Raw genomic sequence first — 26815 nt, 5'->3', positions numbered from 1 at the left:
CAAACACACTACAAAACACAGTGTTTTGGTCTTAACCTTTAGCAGGTATATCATTGTGAGGAGGTGAACATTTAGTAAATCATGAGGAATAGTGAAGTGCAGAGCTGTCGATTGATTGCTCGACAGAAAAATTATCGCCAACCATTTTGATAAATGATTAAGAAGTAATTCCCTTACTAATTATGAGAGTAGAACTAGGGTACACTTCTTCTCAGTCTTCTCAACAGAGAGGCATTGGAAGAAACAAACCGTGCTCAGTTTGAATTCATCCGTCAGATGTGCTAAACAGACTTTTTTTGGCAAAATTACAAAAACAATTAGCATTAAGGGAACAAATGTTTTTGTAAAATTATCTTGGTGATCCAACCAGCAAAAATTGCAGACAAAAAGAAGAACATGTGTAGCAAAAGATTTGCCAATATGACTGTGGGTTTAGATTAGATAAATGTGGATCTTTAATTACAGCGCCCCCACCAGGCTATTTTGGCAGCTTTTGCCCATGAATCATTTTCATGTTAGTGTCTTTCATGCACCATCTAACAGCGATTTAAGAGATGGCATGAGGTCAACTCCACTGAATGTGTTTAGAGATATCAACAAAGTCTTGTGTGTTTGGTCTTACCTATGACTCGGAGCTCAGCGTTGGTGAAGATTCGGCCATGCTTGTTCTCTGCCACACACTGGTACATGCCGATGTCAGCCAGATTCAAGCTACTGATCGTCAGCACTCCATTATTCACCTGAACCCTGTCCTGCTAAAGATACACGCACACACACACACACACACATAAAGAGAGACACATTTAGCACCACGATTGAAAATGGAATCTGCTGGGCTAACCTGTCAACAAACACTAAACAGGCTTAGACAAGCTGAAGAGTCAGCAGGAGGCTTGAGTGGTTGCCTTCAAGTACAGCCCAAGGTTTACATCCAATCAGAAAGAGGAACAAACACACACACACACACACACACACACACACACACACACACACACACACACACACAATATATATATATTGTGACACATTATTGCCATATAAATCAGTTCTATGTCTAACGTGTTAGTAACAACCGCCTATATGTGAATGCACCAAACAAAGAGAAACTGTAGCATTCATTTGGAGTCATGTTTCTGGCCACCTGGTTCCAATATTCACTGTCTTTTTAAAAAATCTATTTAGCTAACTCCTTAGAAAGCTATTACCAGCTAGTAGCTGTGTCTGTCTGCTGTTGCTGCGGAGGTAGGGTACAGAGGATGACAAATCTCTGTGATTTTGTCACAACAGTAACCCACCTTACATTCAGTCATTGGATCCATTGCTATCGTAAAAATATTGATTAGTGGAGCTAAGACAGGAGTTTAATCAGCCTCTGTGGGAAAAGGAAGATACAATCCTCAGAGCTTCCATCCAAACAGCATATTAACAGGTTACAGTAACCAGCCTCAGATTCACATTCTTAAAAATGCTGTCTGAGAGACCTCAGTGGATGATCCCTTAGCAAAGCTGACATTAATCCCTAAAAGGACTGACACCTGTTCATATAACATTTCCATTATATAAACAGAACACACTGTACAAGCATACTAAATTCAAGGTTTTCTGATATACAGGCCGCTACAGGCGGGGCTTTGGTGTGTGTGATGACACACACAACAATGGCAGCTCCTGAATAGGTAAGCGTAGATGCTGCAATAGTATTTCTTCATTGAAAGGAGAGCAAAGAACGACCCTGAAGGCTTTTCTCGATGGAAAAGACGTTTTCACTCTGCAGTAATTTGATTGACAGATGGTTTATTCAATAATATGCCAAAGTGCCTGTCCTTTTCCAAACATTTTGTATTGACAGCTTCTCAGATGGTTCTGCGTCTCAGGTTAGTATTACATGAACTTTTTCATATGTCTAGTTTGGAACAGCATCTGCAGCATTTAAATAAACACATTTTTCTCTTTTTTTCTTTTCAAGACTTACCTTTAACTTTATATTTAAAAAAAGTGTGAATCTGCTTTAAGGGAAGCTTCTAAACACTGCAATTAGTGACAAAACAGCATCACATACTAGGAGTTAGTAGGAGACTACTGTACTAAAAAACCTTTGAGGTAGACAATTAGGACTATATATGGGCATGTTAAGTACCACGATGCCAGCTGCGTTCATTCTGATGAATGACCTGATCTAATTCAAGCTTCAGCCACACTTTTTCTCTCCTCAGGGGTGTTGATAATTGAAACACCGCTAATTTTCTGTGGTCTTAATAGCCCCGCAGTGACTAGTGTAACCCCCCTCTGCTTAACATAGCACTAAGACATTATCAAACGGTGGTTGGAATAAAACCTCGGAGGAATTAGTTAGGAATAAGCTGCAGCAAGCTGCTTGGTTATACTCCATCCACCAAGGCTCATGGAGTTTATTCTAATATTCTGCATTAGATGGTGTTTGTTTAAAAAGAAATCCATACAATTTTGAAAACGCCTACAAAGAGTACAAATAATAATTACACCCGAGCAAAGTACTTTTCTCCCCACTGCTTCTTTTGACCTTTACCAGGATTGGCACTACTTTCTGCTCCCTTTTTATAGTTGTGTCAATTTAAGTGTGGCAGCACTCATTGTTCTTGCCCTTGATCTTTTCCATCGAGTGTAGCCAGACCTTTTAATGTCACTGACAAAGTAGTCCAGAGGGTCCTGCCGCCAGTCTGTCTGTCGTCTGGAATCATTACAGCACTGCCACTTGAAAAGACAAGGACTGTCCCTTAACATCAGTCAGGGACACTGTTGAGGATCTTCAAATAGGCCTCTCTCTGAGGGCCGGGCACACTATGGACACATGGCTGACCTGGCGCTAAACCCACCGCCAGAGGAGGTCTTGTGTGAGGGATGTATGCAGCAGTTTTCAAGTGGAACACAACAAGTCCTTAGGTTTTTACTGGATGCTTATATGTGTGTGTTCAATGGGATGATAGAGAGAAAGACAGAGAGAGACATAGCGACTTTGAATAGATGATAGATGGTCCTTTTCAGGTTACACAGTGCAAGGGCCCAGAGGGGGAGAAAGAGATGAAAGAGATCTGTGTAAGTGCATGGGTTGGTGCCACACTACGCCATTCGGTGCCCAGTGCCCTACTAAAAAGCCCTCGCAGACTCAGTGGTGATTCTATCGCAATCTCTTTATCACTGGAGACAAATGGTAGCATTTGGCTGCTTTATGGCATCATTAATTATTCTTGACTTTTCTCTGATACCATCACTGTTTTAAGTTGAGCTGTGAAAAGGCAAATCATTTCTCCCTGACTTTGGAGGTCAAAGGTAGAAAAAATCAAAAAAACACACACTCGTGTATGAAACTGAAAGGGGAGCTGGTGGTAAAGTGGAAAAATACAAGCGTGAGTGGGTCCTTGTTTCACCGGTATGACATTTTGAAGTGACAGCCCTCCTCTGCGCCATTTAATTCCCATGGAGGTGGCCCAAAATGAGTTGGAGAGAGAGGGAAACGAGAAAGAAAAAAAGCTTGAAAGAGAGCGTAGGAAAGAGAAAGAGAGCAGCAGAGATGTTGAGATAAATAGAGAGAGAGAAGGAGAGACAGGGAGAAGGAGGACTGATCCATTCTAATGAGGAATAACAAATGGCCCTCTTGGCCTTCCTCTCCTTCTCCCTCCCTCTCTCTACATCGCTGACCTTTGGGTTTGGAAATTGATTTACTGTTGCCGCTGTTGATGGTGGCATTTTGAAAATGGTAACACACCCCACCTCATTAATATAGCCACATGTACAGAGAAAATGTTACCTTGGCCAACCGCCAAAGGAATTTTTACAATGTTATTTACAAATCAATACTTGAGATGCACAGGTGGAGTGATAAGGGTTTCCTGTGGTCCAGGATGTGTGGCAAATAGAGGAAGTGACCTTTGTCACTCAACAGCCACGAATGACAGAGAGAGGACATGTTCATGACAATGAGGCTTATTTGTACGGATTCAAATCTCACTTGCTGCATATCCAGGAGTCGTAGTTAACTACTTCTGTGGCATAATGGCAAAATATTTAGAGTGCAAAACTCTGCAATCTTTTTCACCGTGTCAATTGTGATTCAGCGCTTTAATTTAAGTGCCCCACATTTCAAATATTATCTCAGCCTTCAATTCAAGTAACAGAAAAACTAAACCCACCTTCCACCTTTAAAGACATGTCAAACAAAAACAGTCTGGTTTTGGGCTCGTTGCCCAATCCAAACACTGAAAATACCAGATTCACAGGGAGCCGTTCTTTTTAGGCAAAAGGTACGCTCACTACAGCAGCACAATACCACCAAACAAGGCAAATTGCCTGACTGTGAAATGTATTTTGGATGACAAGGCATTTTCACCCTCCCCAGAGAGAAGAGACTTGATGACAAAATTGAGAGCGGCAGATAGGACGCGTTGAGCGCTAAATTGTTGAGTCCCTGGTTGATGACAGGCAGAAAATGGCATCAGTTTGGCTTCTTTGCAAAACACATACAAATCCCCCCACCCACCCACACACACTTTTAATGCCACATTTAGTCCCAAGCAATTTCAAAGTAGCATATTCTTGCCAAGTATAAAGCTTTGAGATGTGACCATTATGTGATTCATCAGCAAAACGAATCCAGCAAAACACTGTGCAGTAACACTGTGCATTCTTTTAGTAAGATGCTGCTGACTCTACTGTCATCTTATCATCTCACACATTATGTTTATCTACAGCCACTCAACTGCCTAAGGGCGGTTGTAATGAAAACAATTATTGACACTCAGTTAACAATAACAATACAATAAAAATACAAGCCTGAGAGACTGAGCTTTGCAGATTTCAGCAACTTCAACGTGTTCGTAACCGTCATAAAATTAGCTGTTGATTAAAGTTGGAGCACACAAATTAACACACTTTGCATCGATTGTTTTTGTACCACGCACAGGTGTCATGGACACAGATGTATGGTTAGATTACTCTAACCATACATAAAGGTGTACGCGTAAAGGTGTACGCGTGTGTCTGGCTTCTGGCTTAAATGTGGATAAGAACAACGAACAATCTACATATAAACTATGTTTGAAATGTCTACACCAGTTCAACGTAGGGGCTGCAGTTGAAACATCGTATCACAGTGAAGTTGGAGAGAATCCCAGAGGTGAAGTGTTGGCAGCAGGTGATTTACACAAACAGAATTTGAAGTAGTAAAATACAGTCAATGCTTGATTATTGTACCAGACATACTTCCTTTTTTGTTGCTATAATAGGAAAGTGTGGGAGATGCTCTTGACTGATTATTTGACGGGGTTTCCTTTTTTCCTTGTTGGACTACTGTGGGTTTAGTGCTGCATGGTGGGGGGTGAACTATGGATCATTCTCACATGCATATTCTCTATATTTTAGTGTTTGTCATTAAAAGTGATTGAGAAAAATCACTTACCTCCATGGGGTCCAGAGGCTCTCCGTTCTTCAGCCAGCGGTAGGAGGGTTTGGGCTTGGCACTGGCTTTGCACTCCCACACCAGCGTATCATCAATGGTCATCTGAACATCTTGAGGCTTCTCGGTCAAGTTAGGTGCCGCTGTGAGGTCACAGACCACATACTGTAAATGAACACTTTCACGCTACACCTATGCTTGAGTATTTCCAGCATGCAGCAGTTTTAGAATAAATCGATGAACCAACCAAGCGGGCAATTAGATCATTAAAGAGGCATCCAAGGGCACAAATCATAAATCCACTTCCAATTAACCCAAAGCTCACCTCCAGTTGAAAAATATATAAATTAAAACAACTGCATGAACTTAACACGTGGAAGGATCGATAGCTCAGTTGAAATCTTTCACTGTAAGGTTGAAAGCTAAAATACATCTCGTGGATTTACTTCAAACAGCTTGAATAAGTTATTTTGATGAAAATCTTTTACAAGAATCGGGTTTACTGACTGTAATATATGTGATGCATACAGTACAATAGAAGGGTTGTATTTTTTAGCAATGCTGTTAATAACAGAGATTATATTCCCTTTTTGTCTTTTGAAACATCTGAAATTCATGGAGAAAATGCCTCGTTATTTATGATCGTGGTACTGTGGCACATAAATGACTAGCGCCGTATCTCTAGCGACAGAGGCAGAAGATTTATGGCCCTTGTGAATCACCCACATAAATACAGGACGTCGTGCCAGGGTCAAGTCTGCCTGCTTGCCTATAGCAGTGTTACTTTGATAATGTAATAATAATAATAATAATGATAAGAATTATTACTATGCAACATTTTTTTCTTGCTTGAAATAGCCTTTCATCTTATCTCTCTCTGGGAATATGAGAGTACATTTACAACTGGAACAGTATCCATGGTACATTCAGTGTCAAGGACTCTTTAGCAGGGAAAGTACTGACCCACACACAAGGTTTAAACATGCTACAGTCTCCCCCATCACTAGGTCATAGTGTGGCTGGTCAGGTGTGAATCTGTTTAAATCAGTCAGGATGTGCTCTGTGAATTCCTGTCGGAGATCGACAATTTGTTTTCGGGGGGTTTCATTTAGAACAAAAGTTTGGATTTTCAGCTGCGCCGAACACGACTGAGCGCACTGGAGACACCACTACGCCACGCACACACTCTCCCTTCTCTAGCCACCTCACCCGTCACATCCTCACCACCTACACATATGGATTGGGTAAATTAGCAAAGTCTGGAGCTGGGTGTGTTTTTTTCCTGTGAGACCAGACTGTATTTCTGAGTAGGTTGATAGAACGTACCCAGGGTCAGACCCAACATGCCCCACATTTAACCAAGAGCCAGTCGACCGTAGTCCTATGTTCTGGGAATGTCACAGATTAACTGAATTCTGGAGAGACATTTTTAAGAACTGTTTCACTTATGAACAGCAAAGATATCGATCCTAAATCTCTGACTTCTATCTATGGTGAAGCGCCTGACAAGATGCAATTACTCCATCAACAAAATCAGACAGAGGCTATAGATTTGTTCAACATTATTGGCCACCGTCTCATAAACGCAGGGTGGAGGAGGTAATGACACGCCTCGAACACCTTGAACACATCATCCAGGGCTCTTCTTGAAAGTTCTTCAAGGTCTGGCAGCCATTTCTTTTTCATTTTGAACACAACTTCCTCCCTTCTCAGTATTTGAATGAGAAAAAGCCTACATAGAGGAAGTGTTTGGCAGCCCCATATGAGAAGTGAGATCATATTTTGTAAAAAAAACAAACACATAATACGTTTGGAAACGAGCAAGCTACTGAATTGAAAAGACATCACTATACAGAAACAAACACTATTGTGCATGACACCCAGTTAACAATATTACAAATGAGACTGTCAGAGATAACATAATGGAAGGGAAGACATGATGCAAGCGGCTTCTATTCAACGTCAATCTGATCGTGTGTAAGCTCATTCAAATGCAGTCATCTGCTAAACCATGATCTAATTTCATAAATCCCCTGGTTCTACAGAAGGACAATTAAGTGGGAAATCGAAAGAGAGGCCACCCCTTATTGTTCCTGCGCCCGCATTGGTTGGGTGTCGCAAACACCACATCCCCATATTGATTCTCCTTCGCTTCTATAGAGTTGATGGATGTCCCACAAGCTCCTGTCTATGAGAGTTTAAAATGAGATTACAGATTTTTATCACCTGGCGGCTGGCCAGTCTGCGAGGCTTTGAGATGAGACGGGCCTTAAATCTTACAAGGAGAAACATGACTTCCACACAACTACAGCAAAGGAAATGTGCAGAGGCGACGCAACACCGTACCAAGACAGCGATAGCTACAGGTTGTTGGAAACATGACCTTGTTAGCAAAATGACTTTAACATGATCATGCAATTTTTCACTGTTTTAAGGCCTCTAAGTCATCAAGAGCGATGGTGTTTTAAAGCAAAACATGTTTGATTCTGAGCCAACCTACAGGTACTGTGAGCATTTCTCACTAGACCCACAGGTGCTGCAATAAACTCCATACTACAGCATTATCATATCAAAGGCACCCTTCTTCACAGGAAAGAAAAATCTGGATTTGATGATTTCACTCAAGTACATCCCGACAGGGCCTTTTGGGCAGACATCATCAATGCGTAAACTGCAAAATAATGGAGAGAGAAACCATAAAAATCCTTCATCAAGGGCCATTAAAAGCTTTCCTCAGAATATGGGCCATAAGTCCAGTGTTAGTGAGGGGAAAAATCCCCCCCCCTCTCTGAAAGGTAGTATAAATCTGTGTGCGGCCTGGGTTAGCCGCTGGCACAATAGAGAGCTTGTCAGAAATGAACTACTGGTAATAGGTTAATTTATTACTACATTCCACTATATGATGCGGTTATATATGGGTTCTAATAAAAGCTACAGATTGCATGACAACAAGTAAAACTTTTTTTGTAAGACTCACACCGAAGCTACACTCTTACTCTGCAAGATTTTCAATCAGTCTCAGTTGCAGTGAAGTTTTAAAAGGGTATGAATCAATAGGAAGAAGATTTCGTAAAAGTCTAAGAATGCACATGATATGTTGGGAAGAAGACTGACAGGTTAAAGGCATACGATTTGATTTGTTCCCAAGACTAGAGGAGTGAGGTAAAATCAGTTTTAGATCAAAGTCAGTGAAATCATCCTCCTACTCACCATAGAAAGAGAGCTTTCCTTTAGCAGAGTTTCTTCCTCTGCTGTTTTCAGCCACACATTCATATACTCCTGCATCCTCCTGCTGGAAGTAAGGGATTTCTAATACTCCGCTGGCTTTATTTATGTCCACCTTCCTGCCAAAAGTGGCTCCATCCACTCTCCTCCAGCTGATGGTTGGCACTGGGCTAAACGCATTGGCCACAACATGAAAAATACGTTAAATATGTTAACTACAAATTTAGCCCAGGCTAATACACATATATGTTACCAGTGAACACACATCTATAAAGCATGTCGATGTTTAATCAATCGGAAACATTGACTGGTGAATGTTTCTTCTGTGTATTGTGGGTGTACAGCACAAGAAGGACTCATTAAAATGCAAGATCTTCTGCTCTCAAAATCACTTGCGAGGGTCCTCACACATTAGCATGCAGCTTAGAATGAGACAGTAAACAACGAATGGCTGTGGTATAATAACACACAGTGGGACGTACTTTCCAAGTGCAAAACATTCCAGCTTGACGGTTGAGCTCTTAGCAACAGGGACGACTTCAGGGAACTGCACTTCGATCTTTGGCTCATATTCACCCATCACACCTGGAGATACAAAGAGAAACATAGAAACAATGCCATGCATGCCTGAAGGGAATTATTTCAGCTCAAGGCTATTAAAGGTCACATAGAAACAAAGTTTAGGTCACTCATGACTGTCTAAGCTAAAACAAATTAAAACTCTAAACTGTGTCCAACGGCTTAGGGAAGTATATCAAATCTAGATTTTTCTGACCAGTGACCACCATTGCATTGCTTTTTTTTTTGTATTTATGCTATTTTTCTAGAAATCACACTCCAGTCCTGTAGTGATGGTCTACAGATCATCAAATATCTACAAATCACAATTACAAGCCTATCTTGTTTCAACATGAGAAGAATCAGATGAAGTGATGCGGTGGCCTCATGAGGTTGACACGAGTCCTCTTTTCCAAACCAGTCAGTCAGTCGGATAAAAGTCTACTTCAAAGAAAGCTTTGATGGTGTAATCGGCTACACTGTTTCACCAGGAGACTCATCACTCTTTTGGACGTATTGATCAGAACCACACCACCATAATAAAATGTGCTGGCAACAGTTGGCCAGCAGCCGGCAAAATCGATGTTTGCCGGCTAAAACTCTCACCTCCTAAAACTTGTCAACTTGCCAGGCTATTGCTAATTCAAGCAACTGCACCAGCAATTTGAAAGCTGCACTGCTTCAAATTTAGATTGAAATAAATAATAATAAATGTATCACTCTTCCCCTACCTTGTACCCTATGTATAATAAGTGGGGTAAAAGTGTCATACCATCAACACGCAGCACTAGAGGAGTTGGTGGTCCTTGAACACTGCTTTTGGTGACTGTATTGGTGACTACACACGTGTAGTTGCCCACATCGGAGGATTCCACTTTGGCGATGTAGAGGTTGCCTGTCTTCTGGGACACAAATCGTCGTGTGTCCTGAGTGACAAACGACGGGTACTCATTGAAGATCCACGTGAAGGCAAGTTCTGAGAACAAAGTGACAGCGACAAGTCAAAAACACATTTATGCATCATCTATACCCGTGTAAAGATAATGTGTAGTGCATCAGCAGTCTTATCACTTCAGTGTGAGTGGGTGCCTTCAGGGATAAAGCAATTAGTGGATTGCACTCAGTGCCAGCCTTCCGTGATTAAAAACACAATGTATAATTGAAGAGCAATTACTCTTACTCACTGTCAGATAAATGCACCTAATATGATAAAGATTTAACAGGTTCATTATGTTGGAGTGATGGTGTCGAGGATATGAATGATTGACTTTTCAGGGAAGTACATATTTACACTGACTGCAGAAATGTGGAGGTCTTTCTGCGGTGGCCCGCTTGTGTTAAGATGAGGAGTGTGGTGGTGATTTAACGACTAACACTTGTCCCTTTCTTAAAACCAACAAGTCAACCTTGTCCAAGGCATTTAAGTCCCATCTGTTCCAGTATTGCTGCTCAGTGACATCTGGGGTAATGCCATGTTCACACTGACCGCACAGCCTAAGTGAAAAGAAAAGTAAAAATACAAAAGCAGCCCTCTCATTCATTTTAATGAGACCACTACCCGTCGGTCAACAATCACGGACATGATTGCATGAACGATTATCGCACTGGGGGAAACTTAGGTTGCTACTGTGATAACTTTCCAGAGCTGTAAAAGACTTTCCAGTGTTTTGGAATCTGGTGAGCCTTCCAACACTTAACACTCAAATCAGAATTCCTGGATCATATTTCATCGTCTGTCTGGTACCCGAAGACAACTAAAGCCTTTGGTTGTTCTGGGAGCATTTCCAGGTAAATGTGAGGAGAGCGTTAGATTTGTACTAAGCAAACTCACCCAGTGTAAATTAAACTTAAAATTGCATGTCTGCAATTGTATTAGCATTGCATCATTCAATAATTCCCTGTTCAATAAGGCCCTGTTTATTTCATTTCATATATTTAGTTTCATCTACTTCCTTATCTATTCTTGGGATTTGTTACCTAATTTGAATATATTTAAAAAAGACAGAGACAGTGGTTGTACATAAAAACAACAACAACAACAACAACGACCTCCCTTTGTGGCTGTCGTGTAGCAGCAGAGGACCTTAAATCAACCCTTAAGCTGCAGATGCTGCATGAGAAACTATATAATGCCCAATAAAACCAATGTATTACAGATCATGTTATTCAGTATGGTACCACCTGGTCTACTATTCATCATCCTTGATAACAAACTTCTGGGAAAGACTCCCGGTACTATCAACCAAATGGGGTGCAGTCAGAGAGGCTTTGTACTAACAATGAGCCGCATTTTAAAAAGGAATGATGATGTTTTGACATATTGACACTCGGATAGATTGCTCTGGACCATATTGCATCCCTGTCCCAAAAGCAATCTTGGCCGTTGGTAAAAAACTTGTTTAAGCGATGACTCTGCACTATGGTACAGGGAATAATTGAGACACGAGTTGGACACTCATCTACTGACTCAGTGTACTTCACTTTTGCTCTTTAGGGGGCAAGAGGATGTTTGAGCTTTTTACATATCACTGCAAACCTTGCAAATCACGACGCGGCACAGAATCTTGAGATCTCGAGATGTTCAAAATGCTCCAGTACAGAGTGCAGAGTGGGTGTTTTTAAGTGGGTTGGACTGGTAAGAGGTGACCTTGTGATCATCCCAAGAACACGACATGAGATTGAAACTTGGACCGCGCAGTGTCATCACATCTGTCGGTCTGTTTCGTGCCAATGTTGTTTTCTGCTTTCCAATGTGGCACATTTTGAGAGTGATGTGTACAACAACTGCGCGGTATATACAATCTAACGCTGCTGTTAGTTTCATACGTCTGCTGGACCAGTTTTTGGCTGGAAGCAGTAACTTCCTTGAGGGTTGCCAGGCAACCAGCAGAAACTCCTGTTGAAAATGTTTTAAGAATTCTTTTTCAGCCATTGTACGAATTTAACAAAAAAAAAAAAAATTAATTGAATTAGTTGCTTTTTAAAGTTTTTTATTTTTACCTTTGGACAGAGCCTGGCTAGCAGTTTCCCCCCCGTTTCCTGTCTTTATGCTAAGCTATGCTGGCTTTGACAAATTGAGAGTGGCATCAATCGATTCTTCTAGAAGGCGAATATGAGTTTCCCAAAAAGGTTTCCTTTAATGACTAACAGACTGATATAAGACATGTAATAAGAGAAGTGGCATTTCAATTACAATGTTTATCTCTTGTGGTTTCTACTGCTTTGAAGTCCATACTAGCCTCCGTCATTTGTAACAACCATAACTTCTTGGTTCGACCCGTCCGACCCTCAGAGAGAACAGCTGTAATATCCTCTCTCCCCTAAATAATATATCCCAGCTCCCATCATCACAAGGTCATGTATATTTAATGTCTGTTTTTGAAATAATATCTTCCAAAGGTGCAGGGCATGACGAACTGGAACAACAGCAAATAAGAGGTTACTAATTGGTCAGTTAAAGATTCATGATGAGAAACAGGAAGCAGGAAATAGGAAGTGGAAAGTACCAATGGTTGTATTTGATGATTTGACTTGAGAGCCTCCTGCGGATGGGCGGTAATGGAATAATGCAATCATGACTGACAGTGAGTGGCAGATTTCCATTGTGGTTCCATTTAGCCCTTGTATAATGAACAGGCAGCATCAATTGCCCCTTAATGATCTGAGAGGAGGGAAGAGAAATGCAACATGACAGGCCAAGGACATACTGAATCCAGAGTGTGTATTGTATCAAAAAAAGAAAAGAGTATGCACAATTTGTCTCAAAGTTGTACTCGTAAGTCTGTTCCCCAGACAGTAACAGCCATTAACCAGGGCTAGCCATCTGTATTCATAACACAGAACAAGTTCACTCTATGAAATGGCTTAGGTCACGCACATGGGAAAAATCCCTGCAAGCTATGTGTGTTACTTGCCAGCGAGCAGCCTCTGTTTTGAGGTATATGCACTGCAAATAGAGAACAAGTGATTTCAGCCTTGAGTAAATCTAAAAGGCCCGATTCCATTAGTGAAAGGAGGTCAGATGCATTAGGTCCTGGACTAACCAAAGTCATTCAGACCCTCTTAAAGCAGATCATGACAGACTGACATTCAATGCAAATACGGTACACTGCAGTGAAACAACACCACTGGAGCGGAGCTCCTCTTCGCACTCGACAATATTTTGGTCAGTCTTTAAGTGCAACTTCACACTGCCTTACAGTTTCAAAGCATCCTGGCTGCACCAAACTACTTCCTGCAGCTGTCTTGAGGGTTTTGAGGCATCGTTAAAATGAAATAATGGCTTGCTGAATCATGCATGGGATACTGAAATCCTTTAAATGGGAGATGAGGCAGATCCTTGTCGAAGGCAGTATCACGCTGATCATGAATTTTGTCACACTTTACTTAATGAGAGCATGTTTCTCACTTTTCCAACACTGTGTGAGTCTATTGAAATGACAGTCAGGCTTTTCTGTTTCAAATGTGCAACAATACATTAATAGTGCTGTAATTACAGTACAACATTTGTCATGTATTTACCACAACTTTCTTATGTATCCATATTTCTTTTATGAATGTAAACTTGGATGCTAAACTAAAAAAACATATGGAGACAAATGTGGCTGCCAATTGATACTTGAGCTTGAAGGTATGAAGCTGGTTCAGATTTCTTCCCCTTACTTTTTAAAAACCTTTCCTATCATTCATACTATATATATATATATATTAGAGCTGTGAAAAATAACGCATTAACACGTTATGATTAAATTACAGGATTAATTCGTTATTTTTTTTTAACGCATTTAACGTATGCGCAGAATGAGCTTCCAATATCCCACAATTGACCGTTCGCCCCCTTAGTTACTGTTGCTACGTCGACAAAACTCCCAGGACTGTGAACCCTAAAGCATGGCGAGGACGGGGACCAGTGCTATATCTGTCAGTGTCAGTGATACTTTTTGGAGTAATATCTCCGCGATATTCTCCGGATCAAGGCAAAAGGGACTGCAATATGCAGTGGAAGGATATATCCAAAACATTAAGATCACGAAGGTGACACAACAATAATCGAAGCAAAAGCATACAGGTCTCAATCAAAACATCTCTAATGCAGTCAGACGTTAGCTGCTATCCAAACAAACTAATGTAACAGACTGTCTCATGTTTGTCCTTTCTGGTGTTGAAGATATGTCCCATCAGCGTTGCCGTAGAGAGGGGGCAATTCCCGCCTCTAGGAAAAGGGGCGTAAACGTAAACGGGAAGACGTTATCGCTTCACCGTAGCACTACCAGCCTAAATTACCATCTCAACGCGACGCATGCGTTGGTCGGTGAGGGGAGTTTAAGTGGAATGCGCCAAACCACCCTCACTGAACAACGTAGTTCCCTCACTAAGTCTGTCTGTGACAAGTTGACTAGCACAGTTGCCAAATGGATTGCAAAAAGCTGTAGACCGATTAATATTGTTGACGAGGGGAAGTTTTGCGAGTGGCAACGGGGGACTCGAGCATCAAAGCACCGCAAAGACGCACAATAATGACAAAAATCGGTAATATGTGATTAATCATGATTAATCCACAGAAACCTGTGATTAATTTGATTACAATTTTTAATCATTTCACAGCCCTAATATATATATATATATATACACACTTTTCAGTTTTTACAGGGCTGCAACTATTAGTCAATTATTTGATTAGATGATCAACAGAAAACAAATAAATCAACCCTTTTGATAAATGACTAATCAAGTATTTTTTTTGCAGTAAAGCAAAACATAGTTACAGCAACTCAAATGTCGACTTTTTCAGATTGTATTACTCTTCTGTGATAATAAACTGATAATTTGTTTCCCGTTTTGAACTGTTGCTTGGACAAAACAATGTAATAGTCATTAGTTGCAGCCTTATTCTCTTAAAAAAATGCTGTGGATTAAAGTTACCAGGTGCAGCATAGCCATTCATATTTGTAGTCTAAGAAAGGGGCTTTAGGACAATAGAATGTGATTATAAAGTGTGTGGGCATATGTATAATTGTGTGACCATGTCACTAAAACTAGATGTGTTACATTATTACCATAGCAGATATGGCCAGGCTAGCCTTTCAGCAAAGATGTTAGAAAATTGGAGATAATTCATCCTTCAGCACATCTCAGAATCCTCAACGTCTCCATCAATAAGAATAATCTACGATGACAGCCGCAAAACAATATTGTCAGAAAATGGATCATTGAAAGCACTCTGCAGGGTCTCCACAGAAGAGCTATGATCCACAAGAAGGAATTGAGAGGTGCTTGGTATAAACAAAGGCAGTCTGAATGGTACTGGTTGGTCAGACAAAAGCACAATGTCTTTATTTGTTATGAGAAAATCAGCAGGGGAGCAAACTGACCTAGTTTTAAATTAATTTAACCAAAATTAGCAATTAATCACAGATTCCCCCCGAAAAAAATAATTGTTGACAGTCTGATAGCATTGATAATGCATAACCCTGTCCTACATGTTATGGTATCAGAGGTGTTGCATGTCTTCATTCATGATTAACATTTAGTAGCACAAAATCTGCCCCCTTATAAAGAAATAGCGCTCTGTTGTCTATAACATAACCTTTTCATCGTTTTAACAGTATATTAAAATAACTATATACTTTAATAATCAGCTTGACCTTTCCCCAAAAGGTTTTATCATATTTTCCAAAAAGAAGAAGAAAAAAGCAAAACGACTCTTTATAAGCAAAGAATCTGCTAATGCTCTGTTGCAACTAATAGTTCCTGGAAAAAGACGGATGCAGGCATTTGACATGCTCATGAAACTGCCATACCTATTTTGGTTAATGTCGTTAAAAAAATAAATCTAATATTAATAATTCAATCATGCACACAAACTATCCATATGCACTGCAGTGTTTGAATTGAGGATGATTATCATCAACTTTATGTCTGTGAGAAAGAGGGTGAGACGACGTCATTTGTCACATTTACACTGTAATCTGTAGCAGTGCAGATCTAATGACTTACAGTACTATCTCAGGTTTGTTTGTCTTTAGCATTATTGATGGTTTTAGTTCGTTGATAAGGGTTAAGTTTTCCACAGTTAAGCAAAGTTCTGTTGCACTGTGTAAATAAAACCTCTTTTAGTCACGTTTGTTGCCTCCTACGGCACAGCGGTGTACCAGTTAGCACTATCGCATCACATCAAGAGGGACTCAAACCCCCTGGCCGGGCCCGTCTGTGTGGAGTTTGCATGTTCTCCCCATGTTAGCGTAGGTTTTCTTCCTCCCACGGTCCAAATATATGCAGGTTAGGATAATTGATGGATGTAGATCGCTTTCGGTGTGAATGTGAGCGTGATTGGTTGTCTGTCTCTGTGTGTTGGCCCTGTGACAGCCTGGCGATCAATCCAGAGTGTACTCTGCCTTTGGCCAATGTCAGCTGGGATCATCTCAAAATGATGATGGCGAAACATTTGGCAAATCTACAGATTTAATATTAGCATCGACGTAGTTATCATTCCTTTTTGAGAGCAGGTAAAGGCTTTGTATGAGACTGGGTGTGACAGATGTGGGCCAGGTGCAATGTAACAGTGTTGGTTACTGACAACAGCCCCTCCAGTACCCTAGTCCCAAAAGATCAGTGTCATGTTGGAGGCAGGGCCCAGAGGGAGTTTGGAGTCAAAATAAAAATAGCTCGTTTTCGTAACAAATGACAGACAAGATGAACATGAATTATTGAAGAGAATTATTGAATAAGTCTATTAACATTTCCCTGCAGACGAAAACATCAAGACCCAGATAACATATCTCCAATGATTTAGTCAAATTCTTTACCCAAACACACTGTGGCATACATCTTTGTAAACATCTGTGAAGTGCGGTGTTGTCAAATATGCAAGATCGCAGTCAAAACAAAGCAGCTGGAGTTCTTGAGCAAAGTACAACATCAGAAGCTGGGGGAGTCTCCTGAATGTTGTGAAAATAAGTTCATAAAGAGAGATGTTACATTTTGAATGCCAGTTTCAATAAAATGGTGTCCTGATATCCCCTTAATGCACGAAAGTATAGCAATGAAACATAGAAACCCCTGCTGGTTGAACCATCTGTTAGTTAAAAGGTTAAACAATACATTTCATCACCAATAAAAAAAGAAGAAGAAGAAGAAGCTGTGCCATTGACGGAGTAACACACTATATGTGAGAGGGAAAAAATGGAAAATGATTCACATGATTAGAGGAGGTGATTTTCAAAGGTGTGATGTTTCTCACAGGGGTGAAGCTCCCACCTGCTGTTAACTTGAATAAAATGAGATCCATCATCAGACGTGTTTCTACGCTTCTATAAAATGAAGGTGTGACTTTTGCTCATCCGACACTTGCAGTCCTTTCCAGAGCCGAGCAGCAGCACTCCTGAATAATTCTTGAGGTTTGAAAATGTGAGTGCCCCTTGGCCCTGTTCTTCAATGCAATGCAAAATCTTCAAATAAAAACCAAACACCAAATGTGTTGTACTTGTCTCATACTTATCTGTACTTAAAACGTAGTATGCCATTATGTCCTCACTCACATTTGTTCTCACACAAAAGCGAAACAAAATTAACAAATTAATCTTTTGCTCTGAATAGAAACAATTACCAGCAGCAGATATAAAAAATTCAAACTTTTACACCAGTAACTCCACTTTGCTTGTCTTTCCTTACTTTTTGTAAATTACGCTTTTTATATATATATGAACAATGTTTCAATATACAGTATGTGGCAATGAATAAAATGGTACACGCTATACGCTGACTTCAGCATTCATTAAAACACGCAGACAAGAGACTCATTAAACTACATCATTATATTTCCAAGCGAATAAATGAATGCTTGGTTACCGAAACATCTCCCACTTCTTCAGACTGGCTTGCAAACAGTGCTTCCGGCCGGTTTGTGTATGTGTGCAAATTACCCAAAACATTTTGGAACATGTAATGTTTCCAAGGAGAAGTCAGTCAATGTCGAATTATTTCTGCACTCATTGCTAAAAACCCCCAAAAGGTTGGCCCGGGGAGCGCCACACTCCTCGTCAATGCAGTCACATAAAGGGAGCAATCTTCCTCTTCCAAATTACAAACATTAGCCTGGTGCGTGCACAATGGCCGTCACGACAGACAATGCATTGAGAAGAAATGAGACCGGATTTAGCATATGGGACATTGCCACGACTGAACTTGTGCCGTTTCCCTACGAATCACAAATAAACTACTGAATTTAAATGGTTATTGCCAAAATCGTTGAAAAAATATTTTTGGACCCCGTCATGACACTGCTACTACAGCCCAACACTCCTGACAATGCTGCGGTTTTGTTTTTAGCTGGCTGGAGTGCGTGTTGGCATTTGGACACCTTCCACCGGGGGATGTGTCTAAAAAAGAAAAAAGCCATTACACTACGAGGCTGCCAAAAGTGAGCATGTGGCTCATTGTCCCAGCTTCTCTTGTCAACACAAGGTGGGATGTCTCATTATAACATATACAGAACAAAGCATTACAAATGTGAGCCTACGCTTAGGTTTGCAAGTACGTGTGTGATAATGATAAAAAAAAAAAAGCATCTCATCCTATTGTCAAACAAACAGCATTCGTTCTGCACAGTAGCACACAGTAGGAATCAGTGGAATAAAGTTTCCCAAAACGACACCAACAATATTTTATTTGTTAAAAATGACATTCAGCAGCAGAAGCTTTGAGTACTTGTTTTTCAGTTTGTATAATATTGTTTCAGGCATTCCCTTATTGGGCTGGGCCATGTGCAAAAATCAACATCACAGCATTAAAGGTGATACATTTGAAATTCATAGCATTAATAGGGCAGCAAACAACTATTTGCTATGTAAAGACAAAATGTAGTAACGTCTATTTGAGCAGAGAATGAAGTCGCTCTCCCTCTGTTTGTGTTGTTAACCAAGCTTCTCTGGGCGTTGTTGACATAGCCTGTCCGGCTGTTAGTGCATGCGAGTCCCAGTGGGTGCCCTACTGGCTAGCTAATCGCCGCCATTCTGCAGTGCACTCATACGGCAGTTACCGCTGTTCACCCCATCCTGAATATGGATGCATGAAGAGAACTGGATGCAGCGTTGGACGGGGGGCCCCCGTTCATGAAAGTTGCTCAGTAGCGCATGAAGCATAAAAAGTTAGACTTCTAAGTGTAAAATTCAGATAAAATTACCCGGATAGAGCAAACACACCAGCCGTTTCTTTTAACCTCACCTCCATCTATCCAGCCTTGTTCTCGGGCTCATTCACATGAACAGAGGAAGGAAAATAACTCTGGATTCAGCTATTAGTGCAGAATAAAACTTTTAGGACCTAATGATTTAAATAATGGCTATTCATGCGTTCCTACTTGGAAGTTGAAAACACTGCTCTGTGCTCTGTCAGCACTGTTGCCATTGCGTACACTGTTAGCGCTGTTACCTTCCTCAATAACTCATTCAAGGTTCCAGTTTGCCTGTGGTCATTAATTGGGCAACATAATTGAGTAAGACTATAGGATCACATTGTCATGATAGAATTCCACCAAACTTTGTGAAAAGATACTATTGAATAATAATAGCCTTAATAACAGTGTACAAATAATAGTAACCACAGCTTCTTGACACAAAAAATGTCACATTAAGAGTCAACTGGAAATACCAGTATGAGTTGTAACACCAGCTCCTTTTTAACATCACATAAGAGATTGCCACAAAATATATATGAGTCACTGCTTTTTAAAAGAAAAAACAAATTTAGAAGGATAATTCAGACCAAGCCACTGAAAAAACACGATCACTAAACTATCATACGCTGATCTTTAGAAATAATGGCTGAAAGGTGGAGAATTTCATTCAGCCTTGCTCGCTGGTAGAATAAAGCCCCATCTCCAGACCCCTGTGTAGGAGTTAATAGCACTGGATGCTAACTCCCAATGATAATGTCATGGAAGCAAAGGGCTGATGTGAAGCACACAAAGCACCTTCAGAGAGAAGCTCTATTACTCAGCCTGGCAGGGCCCCAGCCACAGACAGCCTCTCCAGTCTGCATGCCAGAGTTTTTCCTCGCCCCCATTGAAAATCAGGCTGACAGGCCAGAGTGTCCCAAAGTAAAAATGACTCACTCCACTGACCCCAACAACACAAACAAACAGCCAGAAGATCTGAGGGGGAGAGCACAAATGTACGTGACTTCCACTTTGTCCATATAAGCACGGAGTGGATCCGTCCTCACTGATGCTAAGTTGTTGTTGGGCGGCAGCGCAAATGACTGAATGTGTGAGGGAGCAAATAAAATGACAAGATAAAGAAGTTCGAGATAAGGCCGTCTTACCTCCGGAGTGGTGTGGTGGGCCACACAGTAGGACCACTCCTTGACCTTCACGAACCCTCACTGGACTTCTCTTCTGTGTCTTGAAGTTCTCCAAGTCTGTTAACCACAACACACAAAAAAACAAAACAGCAAAATGATCAATTCTTCTCAAAAGCCATGTGCACACAAGACATGCAGAGTTGTTTGCAGAAGTAAAAATGCAGCGCGGGTCATATCTGTGGTTGCTCAATAATTTCATATCGGGTCAGAACACAGCTATACAGACCAGAGCTCAACAGTGGCACACGATGCAGAACTTTTGCATATTTCCATAAAGCACGCTATATGTTTGCATAAATGCTGTAAAGACCTAAACACTTCTGACTGGAGCAGAAAGCAATTCCTCAAGTATAAGTCACGCATGGGTGAATTTAATTGGAACTGTGAATTGTTATCACTTTCTGTGTTTCATCCACTGCACACAGACCAGTAACAATTAAATGACTAAGACTGAAACATCATTTGTATGGAGACCAATTACTTGTTGACAACCTGCTGAGAAAAAGCAAATAGAGACAGCAATCCTCGAACATTCTGCCTTTTTCTTGCCTGCTGTGGCTCTTGGAGATATCGCAAGCCGTGCAGCCAAATACGCGGCTGCCATATAATGACATAATCAAGACTGAATGCGAAAACAGGCAGAAAGAATGCAAAACTGACACCTCCTGTCCACAAGCACAGCAGGATGAGGCGCCGCATATTAAATACAGAACGTGATCTTTGCAGACCTTATGAGTAATTGAAAACTGCACCCAGCAGAACAGCATGTACATTATCGAAATTGAAAGCAGATCGCTTTTTGGGGTTCGCAAATGATTTAGCGGAAAGCTTCTGAGTGACTTCACAAATTAACAAGTAGATCATTAAGTTCTTTTAATATTTGGTGCAGACAGATTGTGCGGATGCTTCAGTGGCCAGTTCTAAATCTATGGCTGATCCATGAGTAACAATAGCATGGAGCCTCTCAGTGGAGGAACAGATTGAGCACAGTCAGGGTCCCTCCGGAGCAGCAACCCATCTTTACCGCAGATCCCTCTGATACACTCCGAAGTGAATGTGAGAAATGTATTCGTTTATAATTCAATATTAATTCATCCAAAAATATCAATTTATAATTCGATGCTTTGTATGTGAGAAATGTTTGTAAAAACAATACTTTTCAGGCCTCTGCTGATGTTCATGCTCAACTTGATGTCTTAATGTAACATTAGTGCGTTAATAACCACAATATAAAAAATGTAAAATAGCTTTCACAGCCGAACTTCAAACTGAAATCAAATTGAAGCTGAGACTGTCAGAATATCCAACACTCTATTGCTATTGCTCGCAGATATTAACAACAAACGTTGCCTTTCTGTTATTGTGTTATTATCTGCTAACATAAGTCATTTCAGTATATACATAGTTCATTTATTTATTAATTATATTGGTTAGTTATTCAATTTCAATCAACCATTTTGCATGAACTCCCATCCATATTACCTGCTTGTCGTGGGTCCCTAAATACCTTTAGCGATCATACTTATATTGCATTATTGCTTATACTTACATATTTAGCTAGCATGCAAAATAGCAGGACCCTGAAACGGAAAATTATTAATCTTGTATTTAAATCTGTGTTTTTCATACTGTGACAAGTCAAAATGCCTGCTGTGAAAAAGGCCAATAGTTGTTGGGACATTTCACTCAAAACCACAAAAGTCAACCTGCATGTGGTGCTGGAGAAAAAAGCCCAAATGAGGGAGTCGTATTAACTGCAGCTCCATTTTCTCCCTGCCTCGACATGCTCTTTTAGCTTTGTGAGGAGGCAAACAAGCTATCTGAGAACATATTAAACTACAGCTGCTCTGGCAGGGCCACTACTCGCTGAGTCAGACTGTATGTCCCAGCTGCTGCAGTAGCACTGCCTCTGAATGGTTTGATGTTGTGAATCGTTTGGTTTGAGTTCTTTTTTTTTCTGCAAACGGTTGTCATCATAAATGCTGATAAGAAATAATACACTATCCACTGTTGTTCGTCTGAGGTTTCAGATTTGCTGCAAAAAAAGTGTTGCATTTTGGGTGTTCAATATGTGTGGTTCCTGAGACAGAAAATAGGTCTGTGTTTGTCTTCTGGCTTCAGGAGTCTGCGGAGTTTATGGTTTTTATTAGAAAAAGAAAAAGTTTGATCAAATAAAGAAGTAACTAATATATAACAATATGCAGTACTTGTCTCGCAATACCAGACAATCGGAGATCAATGAGGCGGTTTTAGCAGCCAAACTGAGGAGACGTATTACATGTGCGTTAGAAAAAATGTAATGTCAGTTTACCAACTGCACAGTTAAAGAAGGTTTCTCAGCTTTGAAAAAAGAACAGGCTTCATTCACAGATGAAACGGTCTTCTCTGATTAAACTGTTTGCACAATTACCATGCAACAACTCCTCTTATCCACTCTTTACCACTAAGTTAAACAACTCACATGAGCCATCTGCTCCAAACAAGCATCTGTGTGTGTGTGTGTGTGTGTGTGTGTGTGTGTGTGTGTGTTTGTGTGTGTGTGCTGTAGGGAGCATTGGGTTTGAAAAACAGTGTATTTCTGGTAAAATATTTGATTTGATACAGAGAACTACAGGGCCAGATTTTGGGTGCCTTTTTGCTCACCATGCCCGTTCCATCATTGGGCACGACATACAGGAACAATTAACTCCTTTCTAAAATCAGACTCATACATTAGAAAGTAGCAGAGTTGCTCAACTCACACTGAGAGTGAAGCTCTCCTGATCAATATTCCTTTGGAGTATGGTGGAGCGTAAATGAGCGAGACACACTAAAAGCCAACAATGCCTGACAACCCAAGCTGTTCCGCACCCCGTGGATCATCTTATCAAGCCCATCACGGCTCTGCACCTCCATGTGCTTCTCCATGGCAGGGTTTAGGCTATTTTGAGTGCTTTCAGATCCATGAAATTGGATGTGAATTTGCATTTTTTGTGCTAGCTTCATCAATGTGACCCATTGTAATGAATGAGAGGTGATCGTAGGGAAGACAAATTGAAACCATTCTGTGTGAGTGTGTGAGCTCGAGGGCGATTTGTGATATGGTTACATTTGTCACCTAACCATTGGACAAAAGGCTTGAATAGTTTTAAAAACTTTCCTAAATGGGCTTTATTTGAACTCTAGCTACGGTATCATTTGCCTCCATTCAGGGGATAATTCGTGTTTCTGATGTGAGCTGACCAGTTTGGATATAATACACACAAAGCTAAATAAATAATAATATATTACAAACCCTATGGCTTTCATCCATACAATCAAATAAGTGGTTTACATGTATATTTTAGATTAATTAAAAAATATTTAGTTATTCAGAAAATATTTAGTCGAAAATTGTCTCTCGTCCAACTGTTGTGTCTTCTGCAGCAGCTCTGTCACGCTACCACCAGATTCCATGTTGGATTTTACTCTTGTTTATAGTTTTTATCTATATATTAATTAATGTCATCTCCCTGCACTGGAATGCTATTTGTGCACTTTGTTGAAAAACGATGATCAATATTATCATAATCATGACTTGATCATGTTTTTTGGGAGTCTTTTTTTATTTGGCCAGACCATGATTTATGTAAATTCTGCAAGATTTTGCTTTAACTTTATTTATCTCAAAAATGTCTACTTTCTCATTGAAACAAATACACATTGAATTTGTCATTAAACATTTAACATCAAAGACAGAATGTGGTTTGGGGGGGAACAGCAAAAAAATGTTCACGCAGTCCTAATAGAAAACTCTGACATGCAGCCAAGTACAACAGCTGAGGCAAAGCCTTTTGTAATGAAGTGAGAATAAAATAAATAATAAAACACTTGAACAAATTGAAGCAAGCTTCAATAACCTTTCTAAATGGGTAAACCCTAAACAATTAGAACATAAGATAAATGATTGTCCTAATTCCTATAAAGTACACAACATCTGTGTGATGTTACATTGAAACCCTTTCAAAGCTGTAATTTACAGCTAACCCATGCTACACGTATTACACAGTTATGGATAAACAGACTGTGGTTGTAGAGTGAGGTAGGAAGGGTTACTAATCACTAAGTAAAGCTGTGTAAACTCAATTACTGGTGACATAAATAATTAAAGTAAAATGCAAGTCACCAAAAAGCTGCAATCAATAACTTGTCATATGTTGCAATCATGAGGGTAAAAAATAAATGGATAATTTCTTCTATGCCTGCTCCTCGTCTTCCCTCAACTCACCTCTCCTCTGTTGTCAGAAAAGCATCATGCAGTGAACAGTGAGCAACGCATGACATTTGAGTAGTGATAAACATCAAGAGGGGCCTAATTCTCACAGAGCGCTGCTGCTGACGTCTCCTGACAGTTACAACACTGTTGTGAAGTGATTCATTCAGAATATGCCCACCGTCGCCCTCCCTCAAAGAGGATTTGAAGCCCAGATTGAGCAGCGAGCATCGCAGTGCTGACGATAAACGCTATTGTCCCTTCCTCAGATGCTCTCCGGCTCAAAACAGACTTAATGTTCACCCAAGGCAAAAAGCAATGAATAAAGAGCACAGAGCTGATAGAAATGAGAGAGGCAAGAAAAAAAACAACAACAAGCGATAGAAATCTTGCAAAGTAATTACACAGATAAGGCAGTTAGGTTAGACTAGAGCCAGTAAGAAAAAGAAAAATGCAAATTATGTGCAATTACAGGAGTAAATGTGAGGAGAAATCATGAGAACCAAGATACAAGGGAGACACATCCTGCATTGCTTTCATAAATACACCTATTTCGCCCTTCATTAAACACTTGGTTACCCTTGTGGCTCTATAAGCAGCGCAGCATTCAGGCTGTAGCACGTCCCCTCTTCGGGTCAGGCGTCCTATACACTTTGACTATATTGCAGGCCTCATGTTCTGTTGTATAATGTTGCATCTTGCATCAGTGAAAATCCTTAGTTACACCAAAAATACCCCTTGGGGATTAGGAAATTCAATCTGGCTCGATAACCAACTAGATTATTCCTTTCCAGCACTTTCAGCAGGCGAGCAGAACCTTTTAAATATTTAAGTCTGTATTGTCAACAGGATCAAGGACCTTTATACGGTTAGAGCTTTAAACTCCTACCAGATGGCAACGGACACTGTTATGTCATCCATCCTCCAGAGGATTAAACATGTAGGCTACGCACTACACAGCCATGCAATACAAACCTGATGATATGTGACATCATTAGTTTGTGCAAATCGTAGACATTGATCTCGTTCGGACTTCCAAATATAGATAACACTGTTAAAGAAGGCACAATAGTGGTGTTTGATTATGAGCAGGCTGTAATCACTGTTCTACATTTGTTTTTAGCAGCAGTGCCCAAAAGCCTTTGCTTTAGACTACCAGACCTAATGCGATTACCCTCTACACATTACTGTAGATCCTTGTGTTTTCCTTATTAATGGCCTTTGCTTTGGCCCCTTAGTGTTTGAAAGACCATGCCGAGCTCCTCGGAGTCAGAGTCGGTTACCAATGACACGATACAGACTCCTCCTCCATGAATTATTCCCTTGACCCGAGACCCGCTCAATCATAGAGCAGACTTAATTAAGTTAAACAAGAGCAATAAATAAGACGTATGACGCGTCGGCACTGATGTTTGTTCTCATCTGTTGACAAAAGCAGCGGGTCCCAGGTCGGGGCCCAGGCAACGGATGAGACCAATCACGATGATATACAGTTCAGGTCAGGCCTCGAAAATTGAAAGGAAATGTGAATATGATCAACAGCTTGCCAGCAACTCAGGGCACCGATTTGCACTTTATGTCGAAGATTTAATGCTGCTTTGTGACAAAGAAGCACCAAATTGTGGCAAGATGGATACCTCTGTGCTCTCCCTGCCAAGGATCATCTCTGCGTCGGCTATGGCAGAGAAACAGACATCAGAATTCAATCTAGCTGCACCATCTGTTCACAGATATCAGGGCTGTCATTTGATATGGGCTGCCCATCAAGAGTGGAGGCCTCAAGTTCACCTTGCCATCAGAGATGCCTGAGACTCTGGTCTTATAAAATGTGATGGATGAAGGCTGTAAAGCATCAACTATACTGGTCTGTCAAGGCCCAGCACACAATCATCACAGGGGTGTGAGACGTTTACTAGAGCAAACACCGGCGCTGGATCTTTAATCAGGGTTAAAGAATAAAAGTGTGACAGGAACCTCACCGGTTAATTTGTGTTTTCTCATTAGTAACTTTAACA

General features: G+C 40.6%; 1 protein-coding gene across 1 annotated transcript in view; it reads right to left on the bottom strand.

The window, feature by feature from the left end:
- The window catches only part of cntn3a.1 (contactin 3a, tandem duplicate 1), a 61656-nt gene that overhangs the window by 20772 nt on the left and 14069 nt on the right, over positions 1–26815 (bottom strand). Inside the window, exons 4-9 of the mRNA XM_079181051.1 lie at positions 20531–20626; positions 9984–10187; positions 9136–9238; positions 8639–8823; positions 5432–5571; positions 623–755 (exon numbers count right to left, since the gene is read on the bottom strand). Coding sequence (XP_079037177.1) covers positions 623–755; positions 5432–5571; positions 8639–8823; positions 9136–9238; positions 9984–10187; positions 20531–20626 — 861 coding nt within the window. The remainder of the gene's footprint in view (positions 1–622; positions 756–5431; positions 5572–8638; positions 8824–9135; positions 9239–9983; positions 10188–20530; positions 20627–26815) is intronic.

This window comes from Pholis gunnellus (genome assembly GCF_910591455.1).
Source record: "Pholis gunnellus genome assembly, chromosome: 2".
Taxonomy (NCBI): Eukaryota; Metazoa; Chordata; class Actinopteri; order Perciformes; family Pholidae; genus Pholis; species Pholis gunnellus.
Note: the sequence above shows the minus strand (reverse complement) of the source record. Positions and strands in the feature narration are given on the sequence as shown.